The 23,946-nt window shown below is 38.1% G+C and overlaps 1 protein-coding gene across 1 annotated transcript in view; it reads left to right on the forward strand.

The window, feature by feature from the left end:
• LOC115923982 overlaps positions 1-23,946 on the forward strand; it is a 53,886-nt gene that overhangs the window by 15,583 nt on the left and 14,357 nt on the right. The window contains exons 2-4 of the mRNA XM_030985393.1: positions 11,968-13,671; positions 16,055-16,150; positions 17,485-17,661. Coding sequence (XP_030841253.1) covers positions 11,985-13,671; positions 16,055-16,150; positions 17,485-17,661 — 1,960 coding nt within the window. The 5' untranslated portion in view covers positions 11,968-11,984. The remainder of the gene's footprint in view (positions 1-11,967; positions 13,672-16,054; positions 16,151-17,484; positions 17,662-23,946) is intronic.

Here is a 23,946-nt window from a genome sequence, read left to right on the forward strand (position 1 = left end):
GTGAGTGCTTTAGCTCTGGTAAGCTCTAAAAGAGCTCTGACTGGTAAAACAACAACACAATACTTTAATATCACTGTGAGTAAATCACACTTATACAACATATGTAATTGTTTATCGTTCTATTTTGTTTGTTATAGCATTTTGAGACTTTGATGGTAAGCCAGAGCTGGCAACCATTCCGTTTTTGCCGGAATTACTCCGTTTTTTTTTTTTATATTTATTTATTTAATTTTTTTTTTTCTTCACATACCGCATGTCAAACAACTGCCCTAAAATGGTGATTCGATCATTACTTCAATAGAAAAATAATTTCAAAAAGAATAAAATGCCGATAATATCAAAATACCACCAAAAAAATTACCTGCTTGTATGAAAAAACAGCATGATGAATGAACATTTCTGAATTGGAAGTGTGTCAGGTGTGGTTGTAAGTTTTGTTTTATGGATTCCTTTTTTTTGCTTGAAATTCCTTTTTTTTGCCATCATGATTCATTTTTTTGGTCGCACAAGGTTGACAGCTCTGGCTAAGCACTTTATAAGCACCGTTTTTATTATTATTATTATTATAATACAACATCGAATCCTAAAAGAGCTCCTGCTAACAGAAAAGTATTTTTTTACACTGCTTACAGCAGACAATGTATAGTACAGTATGAAACATAATATGAATTATCTTCAAGGTTTTGGAACAGGACCAAGAATTTGCTAAGTCAAGGAATATGCTCTTCAATCACAGTGTACATGTGTAAAGTAGCTTTGTATGTATCTTCTTTAGATGTGGACACAGGATACCTGTACATGTATATGTATAATACAGGGCTAAAAAAAAATTCTTTCTTGGAGGAGGGGGGGGGGGGGGGGGGGGGGAGGGAGGTTGATCGCAATTTGTAGGACTTACAAGTACGGACAAGTTTTATAACCTAAATAGGATTGGGGTGGGGGGGGGGGGAGTAGCAAGAATAGCTGATAGTACTCATAACATTTTCCTGGCCTCCAAATTTCATTTGAAAAAAAAACTTTAAACATAATAAGTGGATGGGGTCATGTTCTTTTAATTCATATTTATTTCATTCTCGATTAAAAATTACATTGATACAAAAGATACAAAATTATTCATAACAAATTTAGAAATGAAATGGGGAACTACATAAATAAAGCCCTTAGGCCTTAAACAAGCATAGTTCCCAAAGCATTCATAGCATAATGTAAAGCAAAGATAAACAAAAACAAAGATAAAAACAAAACATTTATAAAAAAAAAAAAAAAAATAACACAAATATAAACATGAGATAAATAACTACATATTTGATGTTTGATAAAAAAATACAAATCTAAAATCTAATCTTTAATAAATTTAAGAGCAATATTTTGACATTAGGAGGATGGGGGAGGGAGAGAAGGGGGGAGGGGATTGGAGTGCCCAGAGGATCCTTCAGCTTGTTTGACATTTTGACATTTTCCGGTAATAACTTCCCCGTACTTTTCACACTCGCATCACATATGATACCAAAGTACATTCTATTCTTTACATCCGCCGCTACCCACAAAAAGTATCTTTCTTGAAAGAAGTTTCTTGAAAGGATACATACACACATGAGTGCATGTTCATTTGTTAATAATATGTTTTGCTCTTTTATTCTGCGCTACCCACAAAAAGTCTCTCTCTATATTGCGGAAAGACTTGATCAGTGTCAAATGAAAGCAGCTCCTCAACCACTAATGGACTTTGGACAAGCGGTAACTCAGAAGATCCTTGTGGACAATATCAATCTTCTCTGATTGAGGCTCATTGTGGTGCTGGTGTGTTGGGCGGATGCTTGTAGTCGTAGAAAAATGTCATGAATATAGAAATGGAAGTGCAATTCTTGAATGAGTTTACCAGTACTTTTAATGTTTGATTTATACAGGAAGTCTTTGCAAATGTCAGATTGTAGAAAATTCTGCAGTTTTGTAATTTTGTTTGTTTTCCATTTTAAATGTTTGTTTTTTTCTTTTCATTTTAAATGTTCGATTTCAGGGATTTTAGTTGAAGAAATTTCCAAAATACCATTTAGACTTAAAGGTCTACACCCTGTATCAAGCACAGATTGTCTGAGATTCGATCAGTTTTTGAAACTCAATGGGTATGTCGACTTCAAAACAGATTGCTTGAATTTCAATTTGTTTTGCTTTTGTGTTATGTTTTGTTAATATTTTTTGTTTGAGTTACATGTAGTACATATACGTTGTACATGCATTATTTGCATATTTAATAGAATTAAAAAGAGTATTTAAAGCTTTTCACTGGATGGTTGTCTTAACTTCATTGCTTGAATACCTTATCATAATAATATAAAGAATACATACACACACACGAGTGCATCTTCTCATGTTAGTACTACTTTTGCTCTTTTATTCTGTGCAAAAATTCCATCGCAGAAGAATACATGAGAAAGAATATATCAGGACTACTGACTGTGGGTAATACAATTAGGCATGACATTTTCACTCGCCGCCCTGTAGATCAGAATATGCATTGAACTCCCTGTTGTGCAACTTGGTATATTAGTTCAAGTTCAACATGAGGGGTCAGCATGTACATGGGGAGATTGGTTATGGCAAATGGAGGGAGCATGGTGAGCCAACAACAGATTTGATCAATTCATACAATTGAATTAAATAATTATTTTACCTGCGTAGCATGTACAGTTAAAGGTGCTGTTGAGCATTTTACCAGTTTTCAAATGTGGCTGACTTTTTGTTGTTGTTGCTTGTCAGGTAATTTTTGTGTAAATTATCAGCTAAAAATGTGATAAATTGCCAGAAATTTATTGGAATTGTACCTGCATTTTTGTTGGAACACAAACATGGATCTGCTCCTGTGTAGAGAGAAGCATTTGCTATTAAAGATACTATGTCCCATTTGCAGGCCAACAAAATGAAAAAGTTAAATTCCAACTGAATTTGAAAGATAATACTAATTTAGAACTTTCCTAAAAAAGGTTGGGCTTGAAAATGTCTTCAAGTGGGAAAATAACGACTATTAGTTGTCCAATCGACTTTAGGGCTATAGAGCCCAAAAGTAATAGTCTTGATTTTCAGACAATTGTACCGAATGGTCATACATTTTATGTTGCGCAAAGATTCAATCAGTTTAATCTTGCCATCACAAGAAGTGGGTTATTGATGTAGACAAATGCTCATCTATCCTTTACAACTCTTTTCATGTAATTATTACCAAAGAAGGAAAAAAGCCAGTCAGTCACTCAATAGTGTCTGACAGTGAAGTCTAGCAAGTAAACGGGTTTCCTTGCATAATTTGAATATGAGGACACTGCTAACGTTTAAATTTCACAGATAGGACATACATGACATATTCATAATTCCTGCAAAATTTTACAGAATTTGAGGTTGGCTGCAAAAGGGACATAGTACCTTTAAGTGCTTACTCCAAGTGTCATCTTCTTGTGTAATCAGCCATGATGAATATGTGCAATAGATGATTTAATCTCCAACGTACATGTATGTATTAGAACTTTAGAAGATCTCATACTGAACATACTGCACCGTAACATCCACTTCATCATTATCATGTCTCTTTGGAGGCATAAGGTCTTAAACCTACTTACTTAAAGGTAATAAAAAGTTTTGGTATGGGGTCATGAATTTGGTTCAAATTTACATATATGCGTTCCTACAATATACATTGATCGTTGTCGCGGTTGAAATCGAGTCTAAAGTTATGAAATTATAAATAATAAACTCTTTATGTTGTATAGCTCCCTCTCAAGGTCAAAATATTAATTTAGCTATGAAACAATGTTTCTTGACTGAAATCGACCGATTAGCTATTCCCGTTTGGAAATTATATATCCCAACTACATATTCTGAGATTTTCATGGTCGCAGCTACGATTGTACGGCCATAGGCGCTATTTGAAATTTATCAAAATTTACCGGGAGCACCGGTAAATTTTTATATTCAATTTTTCTTGAAAACAGAAGTGTTTTAGGGGCTATTTTTTTTTAGTGCTTATAATACATCCACAGGGGCATCCAAATATATCAAAATTGTAAAGATTCACTATCCACCCAATTTTCAAAATTTCCCAAAACTTTGTATTACCTTTAAGCACAGAGTTAACACCCTTCTGGCTCTAAGCAGATGATATTTTGTTGCCCCAACCTCATGGAACGAACCTCTTCCTTTGTTTAGATGATATTTAGGATCTCAGAATCTTGTATCATTTCAATCATTACCAATAAACAGAGTGCATCCACTCTTTTGATTTCCCTAAAGTACACACCCCTGCGCTATTCCCGACTGGCTGTTGCAATGTGTACACACATACCGTTGTCTGAAGAAGAATACGATTTTCTAAAAGTGTAGTGAACTCCATAACTAGGCTAAGCACAGCGGGCATCAAATAGCGGTCTGACTTCTTTTAGAGGCGAATCTCATCTTTTCTTTTCTTTGAAATATTGTTGAACGATTATCTTGTTGCCTGGATAATAAACACCCAACCTACATTGTACATACATCATCGATTCATAGACTATTCAATTAGAAAATGAGTTGCACTCCTATGTAATGAGTTCTGGTAAAGTCCAAAATAATTTGTGAGCATTATTGTCACTATTATTTATAAATTGCAACCAAATTTTGTGTTTAGAACTTTAGATTTCATATAAAAATACAAACAGATGGATCACAATGGTAGACACAATGTACACAAAGTGAAAAAGCCATCTGTAGCATCTGATACATAAATGTGTATATGAATAACATCGTGCTATAATCACATGATTACATATTATCAAATAAATTAATGTAAGCTCATGAGTACAATATTTCATAATGATTATATTTACCATCATAATTTATTAAAGGTAATACAAAGTTTGGGGAAATTTTGAAAATTGGGTGGATAGTGATTCTTTACAATTTTGATATATTTGAATGCCCCTATGGATGTACATGTATTAAAAGCACTAGAAAATTTAGCCCCTAAAACACTTCTGCTTTCGAGAAAAATTGAATATAAAAATTTACCGGTGCTCCCGGTAAATTCTGATAAATTTCAAAAAGCGCCTACGGCCGTACAATGGTAGCTGCGACCATGAAAATCTCAGAATATGTAGTTGTGATATATAATTTCCAAACGGGAATAGCTAATCGGTAGATTTTAGTCAAGAAACATCGTTTTATAGCTTAATTAATATCTTGACCTTGCGAAGGAGCTAATCAACATAAAGAGTTATTATCTACAATTTCATAACTATAGACTCAATTTCAACCACGACAACGATCACTGAATATTGTAGGATCGCATATGCTTCCAATATGTTCATTTGAACCAATTTAATGACCCCATACCAAAACTTTGTATTACCTTTAAGGTATGTACATATATGTCTATAAATTGAACAGTTAATAAGGAAATGGATAATAATACTAGATAAACAAAACACAGGTCACAAACATAGATTCAGAATCAAGTTGTGAGTGATGACACTGTGTACCGGTATTATCTTTATTTTCTTCTTGCATAAGATGTCATCGTAGCAATGACACATTAAAAGGATTACTCTTGAAATATCCAGAGATTTCACAATTAAATGGTTGAAAATGGATGCTTCTAGTTTCTTTTACAGTGCATCTGCAGGACCAGGGGAATGTTTCACATAGATCTTAATTTGAAGTTATCTCTAAGTTGGACTTCACAATTATGAAAAGTTGTTGGCATCTACAAAAATATTTTGTAAAAGTTATTTTAAAAGGCATAAAACATTGATTCAAATCATTCATATTTTCTATTATCAAGGAGATTTCATGTTCTTCATGTGGAATTCATAAAACTCTAAATACTTGAATTTTCACTTTTGAATATATTTTATTTTAAGGCTACAAATGGCTCTCCATAATGTTTAAGTCCAACTTAGAGTTAAGTTCAACTTAGGATCTTTGTTCAACACCCACCTGTACTTCATCTATAATGAGGTCTTTGAGAGTATCCCCATCTTCCCCCAAATTGTCTAAAGTGTCACTCTTCATCAGCCTTGCTCTCTGACGGTGTTTTCCCATCTACTGCAGATCGTTATAATTAGCTGACAATTATGAACATCGTAATGTGTACTTGAGAGCCTTCAAGATAAGGATATAAAAACCTGATATTCTATCCTTCATCACCTCATTAAGGTGTTGACAGAAAGTCTATATTGGCCTATTCGGACGCGAGGAAATTTTTCCAAAACTCATGTAAAGAAAACTGTTAGGCAAACGCAAAATTTGGTTTTGATTTCCAATCATAATTATCTTGATAATCAGAAAAGGGCAATCGGCTTGTTAAAGTCATGGGGTTCCTGAAGGTTTATAATTATCATTGCAGCATGAGGTAAATCCAGGATTTTGTTTCAGAATCTGAGACATAGTTACCGGATCCCTTTAAGGAGAGATGGTCTTAGAAAGGCCCTTATAACAGGACCAGTGGAATCCAGGCGAAGAAGAGGCAGACACGCTATTTCCTGGTTGAACGATATCCACATATGGACAGGGAAAAAGTTGTCATCACATAAAACAAATGTGGTTTAAAGAAACTAGTTTTGAAAAGGTCAATGTACATGACAGCTGGCCAATTAGTTGTGTGCATTCATGATAAGCCAGACCTCGTTAGACGATTTTCATACCATAAGATGTTCAGACTAGAACCGGACCCTGAGTCTTTATTAAAGGAAACCTCATCCCAAAGAATAAGTGGAGGTATTCTGAAAAATGAGATGTATTCTGCGCTTGATGTACAATATTCCTTGCGAAAATGTACAAGAGATATATGAATGAAGATATTTAGCATGATGTGATGCCTTTTAGCGTGATATGACATGGGCGTAGCCATTTTCTTAAAAATGTGACGTACCAGTTGAAGCTAAACATCATGCACCAAGCGTTTTTTATTTGGAATGACTTTTTATCAAGGAAAATTCATAGCTGAGAAGATAGATATTATATTTGGTGAAAAATATACAAGAGGTTTACAATTGTAACTAATTCATTTGAAAATACTAAAATATAGTAGTTTACAAATCTATTTCATTTACGAGAAACCTTCACACCAAAAGAGAACCAAGTTATTTATGCAATTGCGTTCCCGCAATTGTAGTACAAAGGATGATAGCAGGTGAAAAATCACCACACACACCTGGGAAGGAAGCATCCATAGATTTGAATACATTTACTTGATAAACGACTTGATAAACGATCAAGAAAATGGCAATTTTTTGTTGTGCTGAGAAACTGTACATTATTCTTGCTTTATGTCTCTCTCATACACTTTGGTGGGGAATCTTGTAGATTAATGGGCAAGAATATAATAAATCTCTCGGAATAAGTAAAATGTTGTTTTTTTATCTATAGGAAGATTAGCTTTTCATAAAAGACTTCTGTCTTCTCGCTTTATGGAAAGGGCGGGGAAATGATTTTCACGAGATAAGAAAGTGAGGAACACGGGGAAAACAAAACCAAGAATTAAGGAGTGAAAGGTAGGAAGAGATAGCCTGCAGTTAATAGTAGATGACAGAAGGGCTGTGTACATGTACTGTATGTACCATTTTTTAATGGGCAATTAATGGGCAATCTTCGTATATTGTGCTATTATGGTGTTTATTACAAGTTATACAGTAATATACAATTATTCATTAATGGCAAACCTAAATTCCCATTAAGGTAATGTATGACACTTGCATTTCCTAGCAACTGATTTAATAGAGATGTTGTCCTGTCAAAATTGTTCTCAGGCTCTCAGCCCGTTTCAAAATGATTATTTTGTAACCATTAATAATTCCTGTGCTCTTCAATCTTTCCTTCTTTCTTTCCTTCTTTCTCCCTCCCCCTCTCTCCATCTTTCTCTCTTCCTTTCTTGTACTCTGCTATGTCTCTCAAAACACAATGTCTAATGCACCAAGTTTCTCTGATGCTCTCTGTTTCTCCTCTCTGTATCTCTCTCTTTCTTTCTGTCTCTCCTCTTTCTGTCTCTCTCTCTTTCTCTTTCTGTCTCTGTCTGTGCTTTCCCTTTCTCTGTATTTATCTCTGCATGTGTCTATGTTGCATTCTATCTCTATCACTTATCCATCATGCATGTATGTCATCCCTCTTTGTGGATCTCTGATCATAAACTGGTTCACTGTTTATCAAACTTTTCTGTTACTCTCCCTCCTCTCTCTCCCTCCCCCTTTCTCCCCCTCTCTCTCTCCTCATTATCCTCTCATGATGCTTAATGCGTCAAACTTCTCGCCGGGGCAGTTATGAAGGAGCGGTGCGGCGCATGTAATCCTACTACACTGTCAAAACATCGCCCATAGGGATCTGCCCTTTTGCAAGAAATAATTAATGACCGTGAAAGCGAGAGAGCATTAATGAAATCACAAGTATGGCCATCGTTTGCTGGCGCTGGTGAACGTTGCTTGCGCTCAGCGGCCGCAAGATTGCACAGCCTCTTCAGACGAAGATGAGATGGAGTTCCCTGGAGGCTCTGAAAGACTGAGGAGCAGATTATGTGAAATACTTCTTTTTTTAGCCAGCCTCTTTTCCTCCAGACAACTTGAATAATTGTAACTAGGTTCCTAATGAACCATTATGCTCCATAATATTTTTTCACAGGGTGGGGGGGGGGGGGGGGGGAGAGCAGGAATAAATGTTTTAGGATTTATATGTTAAAATGTTAAAATATATGGGTCAAGAGTTAGATTTTATTATAGGGATCTAAGTACAATGGGCACCTTTTAATGTCGAAGCCCTGTATAATGTCAGGGGCATTTCGGGAATTGCCCATGCCAGGGGAAAGGGGGTGGGGTTGTCTGTATTGCTTTTATACATGTAGGCATCTGTTGAATTTTGGGGCCTGTGTTCCCCCATCCCTGATTGTGTTATCAGTACACATGTACTAGCTGCTACAGTGTTCATGTGAGCTCTACATGTTGGTCAATACTTACTTTACTTTGCAAGTACACGTTTATTAAGCGTTACATTTTTTCAGATGAAAGTTGAAAATTACCCGCACATACATGCATGATCCTCTGTATCATTTACATGCACATGCCTTCTCGTCCGTATCAAATGAAACATTGATAAGCCGCGACCTGGATGTACAATTGGGGTCAAGACGTTCAGATATCCTGTTCTGTTATGCGGCTTGAGGCAGAATAACACCTTGCTCTAAGAACATGCTTATGAATAATGCTTTAAAGAGGAGCACGGTCCGCTTTGTGCAGCCAGCCCACTGTCAACCGATGAGAATACATCTACAGTCAAACCTGCTGTAGCGCCCGCTTGTATAGAAAGACCACCTGTCTACAGAGACCGCATCTTTTGTTTTCCATTGAGCAGGGTTTCCCAATGAAACTTGTGGAACCTGTATTAAATAAAGAACACCTGCTCATGAAAAATACTTTTCTTGTCTCTCTTGAGCGGTCTTAATATGCAGGCTTGACTTTTTAAATGGTAAACTACCGGTACAGGTACTGTACATGTACTTTTGATTATGAAGTAGTGTATGATGAATTTCGGAGGAACTTAACATTCAAAAGAAGATCATATATCCAATCTTGCTAATAAAGAGTGGTCCAGCTTTTAATGTCCAGTAGATTACCAATCTTTGTTTCAAACAACAAAGGCATTGCTACCACAACAATAGAGTAGCAAAGTGTGATGTCATACTGACCAAGTTGTCATGGTTGCTGTTTTTGTGCAGTTTTTGTGCAGTTTTGTGCAAAACAATGGTGTGCCATGTTGATCACACCATGCAGCCCCAAACACTGAATTTGCCCTGCTCCAGCATGTTGCTTGAAAGATTTAAGGGTGAACCTCATGTGCAGGCTCTGTTGTTAAGAACCAGTAAGCTGGATGACGAGCGAATATGAGGTTAGTACGTTGGTACTCTATATATCCAACTTAATAATATTGAATAGTCCATATATGCTAAATTCACTTTTGTCTCCCTCATCTCCCCACCTGCTCATGCACTCTCTAACTGACTTCTCTTTCCATCTTTCCTTTTTCTTCTTCTTTTCCTTCCGCTATGGCGATTCTCATCATATCATTTACACTACGCCAGGCTTGTAGATTGAAGGGAAAAACCGTTAATGTGGGGGCAGGGTAAACAGGAGCCCCATTCACATTGTAGAAAATCCAATTTGAAGAACCATCAGTTTTTCGTAAACTACCATGTACACACTTGGAAAAACACATCAGTGTTTGATTATTCTGTTTTTCTTTTTTTTAGTTGTGCACATGTAACACTTGTCACTGCTCTACATGGCTTATAAGCACAGAAGCGAGGAGAGTCATTTGACCAAAAACCAGATTAATTCACTGGTGTTTTGCTACCTACTGCTGTGCAGACTGTCTCATCTGTCGACCACGTCAAGAAATTACTTAAGTCACATCTATTCTGCTAGAAATTACTTTATTACCAGCCTACATGTACTTAACTGATCTTTGAGAAGTGACTGACTTTTGTTTAGTGGCCTAAATATTGTGGAGCGGTGTGTGCAGCGCTTGGTAACTGCAAGGAAAAGGCACAATATCAAATATCTTTTGGACTGGATTTTGAGAGCGAGCATTTACGCCGCAAAAACTAGCGGAGTTTCAGCTGACGTTAACGAAAATCACACTCCAGATGTGGGAATGTGAATGAACCCGATGGTTTTTGCTTGGAGTGTGAATGCTCCTACGGTGTTGTCTTCATCACACAAATCAATTTAGAAGCATCTTGTCTGTCTCTTGAAGGAACATGCAGTGATGGATCTTTTCTAATCAACCATAAATGATATAGGCAGAGTGATTCTCTCTCAGCGCCAGTATTTGCACCGTTGACAGAGCACTGCATGGAAGTGCAGTATATGGGACACTGTAAACATAATGTACTGTAATGTACCAGTGGGAGAGGTGCAAAATCTTTGTTATAGATGCGTATCAGTTTATTTTGTTTTCCTGTTTTTACAAAATTATGCATGAAAGGATTTTAAGAATTTTAAAGAATTACGTACATGTACTGTACATTACTGTACATGTATGGTAAAACCTGTCTTAGAAAGGCCAACTCTTGGGAAAATATCTGTGCGTATAGACAGGGGGCCTTTATTACATGTATGTACAAGTGGAATAGGTTCCACCTGTATTTCAGGCAAAGTTTGTAGCGACTATATTATAAACAGATTACATTTACATGGTATGCTAGATATGACTTGCTTCAATGTTTAAAAGTTTTAATCTTAAGATCTTCATTAATGGCATATGGTTTGAATTGGAAGTCTCATACCGTATTTGCCGGCGTATAGGCCGCAGTATTTTTTTTTTTTTTTTTTTTTTTTTTTTTTTAGTTTCGATTTATGGCGCTATGCCTGGCAATGTCTCCCAGCTCAGTAATCAGTGTGTTGACTCACCACTCGGAAACTACAACAACACTAAAATTTGACTGTCATCTTGGTTTGAAAGTAATCTTTCTAATAGATCTCAATATGTAGTTTATAATAATAGTTCCTCAAATTTTTTTCTATAACAAATGGTGTACCACAAGGTACACCACTGGTACCATAGGTACTTTATTGTTTTTAATTCACATTAATGATCTTACACATTCTTCTAAAAACAACATTGTTACTATTATTTGTGACAAGTTTACAAGCACAAATCAGCGCCTTTAACTGCACCTCGATGTTAAATGAAGGTCATTCCACGCGTGGGTTTTCGGCAGCAAAACAACAACAAAACAAAAACAACAAACGATTTTTTTAATTTTTTTTTTTTAAATTTTTTTTTTAAATGTCAAAATCGGGGGTGCGGCCTATGCGGGGATGCGGCCTTTACGCCGGCAAATACGGTATTCACTTTCAGACATTTATAGAAGGTCATGCTATCATATACCAGTAAGTTTCATGCTACAGTAGCAGTGTATAAGAAATTATTCTTTTCTCCTCTCTTTTTATTTCTCTTCAGATTGATGTCATAACAAAATGGATCCGGGTGGCACAATGGTGGAACCTCCTGTGCGTCGCCTACCACCCCTTCAAGTCCTCCATGGTACCCCAGCCCTTGATCTTGACACCCCGCCACCATCTCCTGGCACCCCTCAAGGAGAATTGCTACCCACCATTGCTACAGCAGCAGCTGCACCGGTACCGACACCAAGACTCAAAACTCGGAACACACCTCAAGGTCTACCGCAGTACTCCAAGGAGGAAATCTCACATAGTGTACAGATCCTTGAAGAATGCTTTGAGCTCTTGAAGCCACAGAACAGACCTTGCCTCCGTACCCGCGGAAGGGTATCTTCGGCATTCATTCACAACAAGTACAGTGTGTCAATAGCTCATCATTACTCGGATCTGCATGCGCTTTTGTTGCAAAGGGCGCGTCTGCAGCTCATCAGAGACTGCATGTACAGGGCGTCGCAGCTGCGGGAGCTGGTGACGAGCATCCAGGGGTTGGTTCTGGCTGAACAGACTACCTTGAAATCCCTGGAGAATTGTGAATGTTCAGACCCGACCACAAAACTAGAGTACTTGCCAAGGCTATGTGAACACTTACGGATACAGCTCAATGATTGGTCTTCGATTCAACATCAGCTGCATTCGGACAAATGGTTGCAATTGCTTCTCCCGCAACTTCGCTTGGACCTTATGAATATGAGCAACACGCTTTATTACTGGAGAGACTGTGTCCTGTTGTGGTTACATAGGTTAATATACACAGGTATTCGGGTGCTAGCGTTTAACCATGCAAGTTCCATGTCACAAGAACTCTTGTTTAATGTGGGACGTGGTATGGAAGAGTTCAATAGACTGCTAGCAAGACCTATAGTACTGTTTGAACGTTTTTTGTTCTTGTCATCATCAGAATCATCAGAATCATCAAATTCATCAGCACAGAAAAGCCCATTCTTGGACACAGAGGGCGCTGTTGTCTCCTGTATGCCCTACACGTGCAATCGTCTACTGACCATCTTGGCAAAGGAAAGGTCACGCCCGGTCGCGATCAGAACACTTAATTTCCTTACAGCCAACTCCAAATTGCTCTCTGCTGTCAAAACACCTGGTTTCTTCTTTGACTGGCAGGAGTACTTCAATAGCTTATCTGAAAGCTGCCCAGATGATACGGACAGTGAGACAGCCTCTGTATCCTTCGCATCAAGTAGCCCTGTATTAAGTGCAATGTGGGATCTAAAGGACAACAAAGCTTTGGACCTATCAGGGAGGAATTCTCCCCTCAGCCATGTTGAAATGTATGAGGAGGAATTCATTGTGAAGCTTCTTGGAGCGGTTGCAACGTCGACCAATCTCCTGCAGAGACAGGTGGTCAAGACAACCAGGGACAAGCAGGTCGCAGTGGACCGGAAGTCAAAGGCATCGGGGCCTTCCTCATCTAGCAATGGAAGCGGACTTAAGGCCCGGGACACCTCCCAACGGAAGTCAGTCCGATGGGGCGACTCCCTGACCCAGGGGACCAGGCAACAGCTCTGTGGACTCTATTTTGAGCAGCTGTGGCAGGAGTTTGGGGCCAACTTGGCAAATGGACTGCAGCAGGTCCTTTGGAAGTCCAAAGGCATGGATCATGTTGATGAGGTCTTGGGTCATGTATCGCAGGTGGATGACCTTGCAGCCTTAACAATAGTTTGGGTCATGGAGTCATCTTGTACCAAAGGTAAATTATTTCACATACATGTTGAAGACATTATAATAAGGAATAATGTACTTCTCAAAATGTTGGTATCATGTTAATATTTGATAAAGAAATTAAGAGAATCTTGTGCTATTAGATTGTAGCCCTAGCCCCCTTCCCCAGCAGGAACACGGCCAAATCTTGAATATTCAAATTGAGTTTTGTTGGATTCTGTGAGAATATTTTTTCTATCATTACCAGAACTCAAGCTTACAGTATCTTTAAGGCATTAAAATATCAACCAAACTTAAATTTGAATTTGAATATTTTCCAGGTCCTGATAGGGTATTGTCCAAAGCTAACTTTCATACATATATAATGATAATGGGCTTCTTGTGTATACATACCGGGACACACATGAACATGTTAGTTACACTGTAGTAGAATTTTCTCGACCTGACATTACATCAAGCTAGAATTGTAATCAATACAGGTGTTTTGATCGAGAGCACTGACTTGGCAGCTTTCGAAAGGAGACCCCAATCGTCACGAGAATCTGACATTCCAGCAAATGATCGCAATTTGATTTCCATTGACATTTCCATACTCTGGTGTTTTCCATTTAGCGTCACTTGAGGATGCAGCCTTCTTGGGCATCCTTTGTTTGCATGAAGATGGGTCGTCTAGCGGTCATATTGATTTCAGTTAAAACCCAATCAGAATGTTAGAGAAGAATACTAGAATAGAGTGACATGCATTGTAGACCTCTGCATTCAATAATAGTTGGGAAATAATAAATGAGGAGAGAGACAGAAGCAGAAGAGGTTGGGTGAAAAATAGAATTCGATTGTTGAGAAGCTTCTGTTTTTGTATATTTCTTGGACTGAAACTATTGTTTTGTAAACTTTTTCTTCATTTATGGAAGCTCTTCTGATAATTTTGGTACATACATATATGTATTGCCCGCAGCACGCTCCCCCACTCAGTTTCGCATAGCGCTTGCCCTGCCCTTGTCCAACCAATGGCATCTTACCAATGAGGGAATTACAAGCTTTCCTTCTAGTGTATTGTTGAAGTGAAAATCAATAATGTCTTTTGCAATTTTGTCAAAAATGGCTTGAAAAGAAAACTGAAAATATGAGATTACAGGATATCGCACATTGCTTAAGATATGTTAAGTCCCAGGGGAAACTTCTTTGCGTTTTCCTAGCCGCTGTGTGTATTGGGTTTTTACAGACGTGTATCAATCAGATATGATTATTTACGTCTGGGGACCAACCTTTAACGTCACCATCCGAAATACGTGACTCAGTTTCGAACCTGCGTCCTCGGCTGAAACAGTTTGTAACTTCCACTGTTAGCTGGATTACAGGCGCCCGCCACAACGCCGACATACATGTACATCCCTCTAAGAACAAATCACACAAAAACATGTTAAAAGATAGAAATACCAATACAGGTATGAATAAAAATATATATATATGCAGATAGCAGATGCAGAGATAGAAATCACCTTAAACAAGCATATATTGCACGACTGATCTGGTTTTAGATTTCAACAGAGTTCAAATTTAAACAGATCAAGTCTCATTGTTTGTATGAGATATGAAGGGGAGATAATCTCATTACTTTGATGGGGAGATGAGGCGGTTTTGAAGCCTCAGATAATAGGATGCTCTCAAACCTCAAGCATGCTGCAAGGAGAGATTGGCATAGAGGCAACATGTTTTTTTAATCTTTTGTAATTATTTTATGAAATTTGTTTCATTTGCAAATGCTTGAAAGTTTATGAAGGGTACACTGTACATCTGCAGTGGCATTGTGAAATGATAATGATAAAATTATAGAAGTTTTTCTATAGTACATGGTTGATTCAGGAATGCCTCGGTAATAATAATACATAGGATTTGTGAGGAGCCAAATCTACTTGACAATCTAATAGACGCAACTTGTGCAAAAGATGAAATACATGATAAATAGACAAAAGTACAAAAGAAGAGGTGCAGACATGAGAGGTAATGGTAATCAATTATAGGCTGAATTAAACAGATATTTCTTACGATTATGAACAATCACAACAAAGCAACAAACAAACATTAAAAACCACCATTTTACACAGAGGTAGATGAGTTTCTTTGGTTACATGTAGACCAACGTGTACTGCACCTATCCACTGCCATTCATGTGGCAATATATTTTTCGTATTGTAATAATATGCATTATACCTTTTTTGTCCTTCATGTTTTGGTTCGTCCTGTATGTTTAGAAAGGGATTAGGAACTGAATGTATGATAGATACCCTTTCTATAAGCATGTATACTTAACCCTAGCCCCATCCCAAACCCTTATCCAACCCCTTACCCAACCCCAACCCCTGATTTTAGAAGTAATAGTTGAATCATTTTTCTCATTTGTCTCTTTTCAGAACAAAAGAATCGTTTGTCACAAGGTGCTCTCAAGGCTATGCACAGCCTTGCCACATCGCTCCAACTCAGGACTGTATTAGCCGCATGGGATAGAGGTAAGCTTCATTCAAATAGAAAGCAATAATTCTAGACACTCTGAGGATAATAATGATAATATTCTTGGTTTATATAGCACTTAATACACCAGGGCCCCGTCTTACAAAGAGTTGATATCAATTGCAATTTGTTTACGATTGATATCCATCGCAACTATATAATATAATAGTAATAATAGCTAGTTCTTATATAGCGCTTTTCAAGACCGAAGGCCCTCTCAAAGCGCTTTACAGATATATATATATTATTACCCCGTCATAGGATTCAGGCTTACCCGCACACAATGTATGCACATTCTCCACTCCCTGGGGAGCATTCCAGCCAGGCGTCTTTTTTACGAGCGCACACTTGCTAATCTAACCACATTAGCTTTCGCATCCTACCGGGTACCCATTTAACACCTGGGTGGAGAGTGGCAAATGTAGATCAATGTCTTGCCAAAGGACATTAGTGCCGCGGTGGGACTTGAACCGCGAACCTTATGATCCACAGTCCGGTGACATATCCACTCGTCCACGACACCTCTACAAAAGAGATACATAAGAGATAGGAGACCGCAAACTTGTGATTGATTGGAGGACTTGTGATTGATTTGGATCAATCGCAACTCTTTGTAAGACGGGTCCCAGGAATGTTTTACAGACACAGGATGAATCATTGTTTTGCTAATGATGTCTTTAATTAATAACAAAGTTGGTTGTAACTAATTGTAGGATTATATCAGTAAATTTCATTTAGCATTTCCTTTGTGTCTCACTCTCAACAAATGCCATTTTTTAACCCTATTTTCTGGTGGTGTAAAGTGCTTTATACAGTCGGACAGGTGTCTATTTACACCTCTTTTCATTTTGAAGTTCAGGTATCAATGTGGTCTGAAAAAGGTCTACTTTTCTTCTTAACACCTTAATAGTTTTAGTGCAAATATTTACACTAAATCTCTTTGCACCTGTATATATACACACAAAATTTACACCTCTTTGCAGGTACATAGATGTGTGAAGTGTTAGCGTCAATGTGGACTGACAGGTGTCTGCGCTCTCTCTCTCTTTACACCGTAATTTTTACACTCTATATATACCTAATTACAGGTACATTATGTACAAGTAGGAAGTGTTAATAGTGACTTTATAGCGTCAATGCTGTCCAAAAAGTGTCTACTTACCCTCTAAACACCTTCACACTTTGTAAGACTTATTTTTACACTCTGACAGGTGTCTGCAAGTGAAGTGTGAAATGTTAGCATTGATGCGGTCTGACAAGTGTCTACTTACCCTCTAAACACCTTCACACTTTTAAGATTTATTGTTACACTGTATTTAACACCTCTCTATAGGTATGTGTGAAGTGTTAGCATCGATGCGGTCCGACAAGTGTCTCATCTCCCACCTCAAGCCCGGTCAGATGGAGAGCAAGACATGTCAGCTATTCCAACGTTCCATCGTCCCCCTCCTGTGCTTTCTCAAGTCGATAGAGCAGCACTCTGTTTCCTCCGGTCCTGGACATCCTAAAGGTGAGCCTCATTTACGAAAAGTACTTGTTGTCATTGCAGGGGGCCAACCCCCCCCCCCTAAATGCATGAAATATAAACAAAAATACATGTAGCTCTAGTAAAAAATATCAGCTTGAAATATTACTGCTGTAACTAGATTTTTCAAGTTGAATGCTATTACATAAAAGGAGGAGGGGGAGGAGGAGGAATAATTCAAGTGCACTACTGATAAGAGCAATTTGATTGTTATCTGGCTCAGGGTAGTTTTACTAAGTTAATTTATTAACTGGGCAGATTTGTAGGGGGAGGGGGAGGGGGAGGGGGAGGGGGAGGGGGAGGGGGAGGGGGAGGGGGAGGGGGAGGAATAATTCAAGTACATACCGATAAGAGCAATTTGATTGTTATCTGACTCATGGTGGTTTCACTTTCACTTCATTACCCTGGACAGATTTTTGTTGTTGTTGTTGTTGACCAACCATAAATACTAATGAGCAGAGCTCCCCCCTGCTGCATCTACATGTAAATAATGGATTTTAGAGAACGTATGAATAGTGAATCAAGCGTGTTGATTGCAAAATGTTGGAAGGAAGAAAGAGAGAGAGAGAGAGAGAGGGCTAACAAAGAAGCAATCAAGCATGATATGTGTGGTTACTGGTATTTTTAGATATAATTTTTTTACCTGGATGGAATAGCATTGACAGTTGTCTTGTCAAGTCGAACATGTCAAGTCGAACATGATATGGAAGAAAAAAAAGGCCTAATTGGATGTTTTCCAGATCTAGCCATTATGAAAGAACTCAATTATAAAGCACTACATTGATAATTTGAGAGCACTTGTTTAGCAGATTATATCACAGAATTTTGATTTCCTACACACTTTGATATTTCTAGGTGTTAAAAATATCTGAGAACAGTAAAATGCATCACTGTTTTGGTAGCTAATGTACATGAAGTGATTTATTATTTATTGAATCAAAGTAAATTAATTAGCACAAAATATGCATTTCCCCATGTTTTTAAAATATTCTAATAAAAAATACCCCACCCAGATGGGGCATCCGACTGTACTATTTATGCTAGTTAAGTGCATTAAATTATACAGCGCAAAACACAGACAGGTATTATAAAGGCACATTCAAAATATCAAATGTCATTTTAATGAAAACGTCTACCTAGAAATAGTAATAGTTTGGGTATTATTATAAAGAAGTGCAGATTTATTTTTTAGCTCTTGCTGAAAATAAAGAACCAAAAAGGTATGATAGAGAGAAGAAAGAGGAAGGGAGAGAGAGAGAGAGAGGTAATGCTTATTTTTTTTAAGAATGTGACCATTTAAGGAAAAAAGTTTGATCACATTTATCGTTGAAGTTTATCTGAATTAGATGCATACGGTACAATAAAGATGTGATTAATTGTCAGACGAAACACATGCATTGGCAAAATTTCTCCATGTTCTACATCGAACTTGAAAATGTCACGTACACAATGTTGATTCTGCTGCGCTGCCTAACGAGCAAGTGTACATTGTATTCATTGCGGGAATGTGCACGGAATGTGCATGGACAAGGTAATACATGTTGAGTTTGGAGGCACAAATCCTCGTCCGTCGTTGAGCTTAGTAGTGTCTGCAATAAGAGACTACAATGGGCTCTGACACAGCCTGGGACTGATATATCTAGGCTCTGCTCAAGGCTTTAGGAATTGTAGTAAAGTGTCAATTAGAGTGTGTGCTAGCAGACTAGTACGTGTTAACATTTTCAGTAGTGTGTTGAAAGAAGCTTGCATAAGAATGCACAAGCTGCTAATTGGTGAGTGCTCTGGGAGTATGGAAGGTATTGTCAGTGATCATTGGAGTACATATTTATCTTATTAGAGCATTTACTAATCTAATCGACTGGCCCAGATTTGAGATGAGAGGGAGATGCATTCTGCTTTTGATCAAGCCTGAATGGACCGATTTGACCTCTCCGTGTGTGTTGCCTTTGGTAGAGATCTATAGACAAAGGGTAAAAAAAGGAAAAATTAGAGAGGTATGGAGAGTGAAAGGGAGGAAAAGAGAGAGAGGAAGGGAAAGATGGAGGGAGAGAGAGAGGGAGAGAAAGAGAGAGAGAGAGAGAGAGAGAGAGAACACACAGAGATAAAGGCAGATATAGACAGGCATGCAGGCCGACAAAGATAGTTCTAAAGATACATGTAGATAGAGATATAAAGAACGAGAGAGAGAGATGGTTTTGAAAGAAGTATAGGAGAGAATGATAGAAGAAAGGGGGAGGGGTAGAGGGTAAGAACAGGGATAGAGGAAATATAGACAATGTCAGAGAGAGAGAGAGGGGGGGGGGGATGAGAGAGAGAGAAGAGAAAGGTCTAAAGAGAAAAAGATGTGCGCTGAAAACATTGGAAATAGGAGAAGAGATCGAGTGTACAAAAAGCAATGAAGAGGTTGAAAGGTGTGAGAAAATGAAGGGAGAAAAAGAAGAAACCAATTGAGTAAATTCAGGAGACAGTAGCTTCCAATTACATGTAAAGTACATATAGGAAGTAAGAAGAATATAGGGTCTTAAGTAGATAGCAAGAAAGAAAATAGGAAAGTTTTAAGAGAGGAAGAATATGAAAAGGAAAAAAGGAGAGCCTGCGAGATCGAGCCAATGCATGCAATCTGAAGTGCAACTGGAGTTACTGGACACAACACCGATGACATTTAAACAGGAAGGGAGAGCGTGTTACTAAATGCAGAGTTCAGTACGAGGTAAAAAAAGAAAACCCTTTGCATCATTATTCATTATTAGAGACAGTGCCTGGCGAGATGCCTCGGCGCGCCACGAGATTGTATCCCCCAGCCGTCTATATCCATCCTTCAAAGATGCCCTGTCTCGTTGTCGCGATCCTATTTTCTGAAGAGTGAATGGCTTCGGTTGTGTGCATTTCACCTAATGTGTAACAGCCCGTATTGATATATATCGCGATCCATTGTATCATACCTAGTTGAATACCCATCGCCAATCATTCCTAATCTAGTTTTCGTAGAACCGTCTGAGTCGTGGAATCTTTTTTGAGATGGTGGAGAGAGAGAAACGAGGGCAGATATTTTGTGTGAGAGGTTGTAAATCCACAAGAGTTTAAGTGAATTTGATAGAATTCATTACACATCATTGACATTTGTACAGTATCCTCAGTGCTCTGAATTCTTCTATGTATATATATATGACTAAATAACTGAAGTCAAATCTATTGGTATACCATTATGGTTTTGTGATTTAAAAAGATCATGTCGTCATTTCAGAGCTAACACCCTTCTGGCTCCTATCAGACAATACAGGTACACAACAGGGCCCCATTCCAAATGAGCAAAGCATGAGATCGGTAATAACCTCTATTTCATTTAACAAATATTGCATGCATTTCTATGTTCATTATAAAATATATTCACCACTAAAACCACATTCCCCTTGTGCCGTTATATTTCACCTTCTTCCTGTGACCTCAGACACAACATCACTCAGGGTATATTGAACGATGGAGCATTTCAACTAGGGAAATGTCAGTCTAATTTTGACTCATGTTTCATTTTATATTGTATCCACTATTTATCTCCCCCCTCCATCCTCACTTCTCTCCCTCCAATCGCTTTCTACGACAATCTCACAGTTTTATTATCTCCATAATCATACTGATTACAAATTCTAAATTGCTTATCGTTCACAGCAGTTGAACCCACCTACCTCTTCCCTCCCTCTTTCTTTATACCTGGGCAATATCACAGTCTATTTTATATAACCATCATAGCCCAGGTTTCATAATTTATTGTCCTCGGTATTCACCCCCCCCCCCCTACCCCATCCCACTCCCTCAAATCTTTCTCTAACGGCAATCTTACAGTCTAATTTCTATACCAATCATAGCCCAGGTTTCATAATTTATAGCCTTCAGTAATCACCCCCCACCCCCTCAACCCCTCACCCCCTCACCCCCTCACCCCCCTCACCCTACCCCACTTCCTTCAATCTTTCTCTAACAGCAATCTCACAGTCTAATTTTTATAACCATCATAGCCCAGGTTTCATTATTAATTGTCTTCAGTACTCAACCCCCCCTACCCCCACACCCCACCCCACTCCCTCCAATCTTTCTCTAACGGCAATCTCACAGTCTAATTTCTATACCAATCATAGCCCAGGTTTCATAATTTATAGCCTTCAGTAATCACCCCCTCACCCCCTCACCCCATCCCACTCCCCCCAATCTTTCTCTAACTGCAATCTCACGGTCTAATTTGTATAACCATCATAGCCCAGGTTTCATAATTTATTATCTTCAGTTTCCCCCCCCCCTCACACTCCGCCCAAACCCACTCCACCCCACCCCACCCCACCCCACCCCACCCCACCCCACTCCACCCCACCCCACCCCACTCCCTCCAATTTTTCTCTAACGACAATCTCACGGTCTAATTTCCCAGAGTGAAGTCTTGTCTGCCTGTGGCTGAGATAGAGGAAGATTATTTATCAATATTCATTGCCTCCTCATGATTTGTTATACGAGTAGGACTGAAATGAAACCCACACCGGAGAAACAATCAGTCTGTGTTTCAATATAGGACAGCAATTCACAGTTTAATACTCTACCCTCTTTTTTCAAGTGGTACTATTCATCATTTAGATTCAGTAGTAAAAGTATGTGCTCTTGTAGGTAAAGTCTCTTTGCTGCTTTAGATCTGTAGATCTGAGTTAGATCTGTATGAATTAGTATGCACCTCATGCCTGTTATATATTATACATGTACATGTATTATGGGTTTGAACACAATCAATGATGTATGCCTATCGGCTCTCACTAGACTCTCTTATTCATGCATTCAAAAAGATCAAGATCTGTATATTCTATTCAAACATAAAGCTTTAATATTGGATGACTGCATTCATTAATACACCGATTTCTAGAGCTCACTAGATCTTTAATAATCTACTGCTAGTGCATAAATGTTTTATGTGATATGATATGAGCGCAATCAATAAATTATTGATTCCTTTTACTAGAGTCTTTTAGTGAGGTATTCACAGGGTTCAAAATCTACTCCGTGAAGTGGCGTGAACAGTAATTTTCAATGTTAGATTACCGGTAGTGTATTTGATAATACACTCATTTTTGTCTTCTTCTTATAGTTCACTATATATCTAAATCTACTAACAATGCATGAATGTGGTATGAAATGAGCACAATCAATTAAAATTGGTTCTTTTGAAAGGGTTTCAGACAAATATCTCAGCAACGGGGCAGACATTTAAACTCCAGGAAATGAAACAACTGCTTAAAAGTGCATACACTCAATGACATGTAGATGTAGAATATTTATATACCGGTATGAATGTATGTATAATAATTTCAATCTGGATCCTTATGAAAACTAAGAAATCTGCATCCTACCTCTTGTGTATCTTTTAATTGTGCATGTTATAAAGATAGATGACTTTAAAATCATGGAAGTAATCATTCTCATGTACCCTTTAAACAGATTTTTTTTGTTCAAGAAGATTTTCTCAGTTGACCTTTCGGAGTATCTTCATTAACTTGTAAACTATAGTAGGAAAAAAGCATGAATCCTGGGGGTTCTGTGAAAGTGTTCCGCAGCCATCCTTTTGAATGCATGTTAGTCATACCAATTATTCTTCCTCCTTCGTGGATCTAACACCTCCTTGCAATAGGAAGATACAAGATACAAGCCCCATTTACACAGGGGAAAAAGAAGCCACTTTTGAACTCAATTTAGATCACTTAAACTTCTCTATTAGAATAAAGCATGAATCTTGGTGATGCTTTGAAACTGTACTGCAGCTCTCCTTTTGAATGCATGTTATTCATACCAATTATTCTTCCTCCTTCGTGGCATAAGCACCTCCGCGTACCGGGAGGACGCAAGGTAGCCCAATTCACACACAAGGCGAAAACAAGCAACTTTTGAACTTGATTCAGATCACTCAAACTTCTCTAAGAACAAAGCATAAATCTTGATGATTCTGTAAAAGTGTACTTCAGCCATCCTGTTGAATACATGTTATTCATACCAATTATTCCTCCTCCTTCGTGGCGTTAGCACCTCCTTGTATTAGGAAGATGCACGAGAAAGAAAAGGGGAAGAAAAAAAAAAGCAGCTTTTGAACTCAAATTAGATCACTTAAACTTCTCTTTAAAGAACAAAGCATGAATCTTGGTGATGCTTTGAAACTGTACTGCTTCAACCAATTACCCTCTGTGGCATCCATGAACATTTTCGTGTGGAGGAAAAATAGACCCATTAATATTCAGAAAAGAG

The sequence above is a fragment of the Strongylocentrotus purpuratus genome, unplaced genomic scaffold, assembly GCF_000002235.5.
Source record: "Strongylocentrotus purpuratus isolate Spur 01 unplaced genomic scaffold, Spur_5.0 spur5_scaffold_15, whole genome shotgun sequence".
NCBI classification, from domain to species: Eukaryota; Metazoa; Echinodermata; class Echinoidea; order Camarodonta; family Strongylocentrotidae; genus Strongylocentrotus; species Strongylocentrotus purpuratus.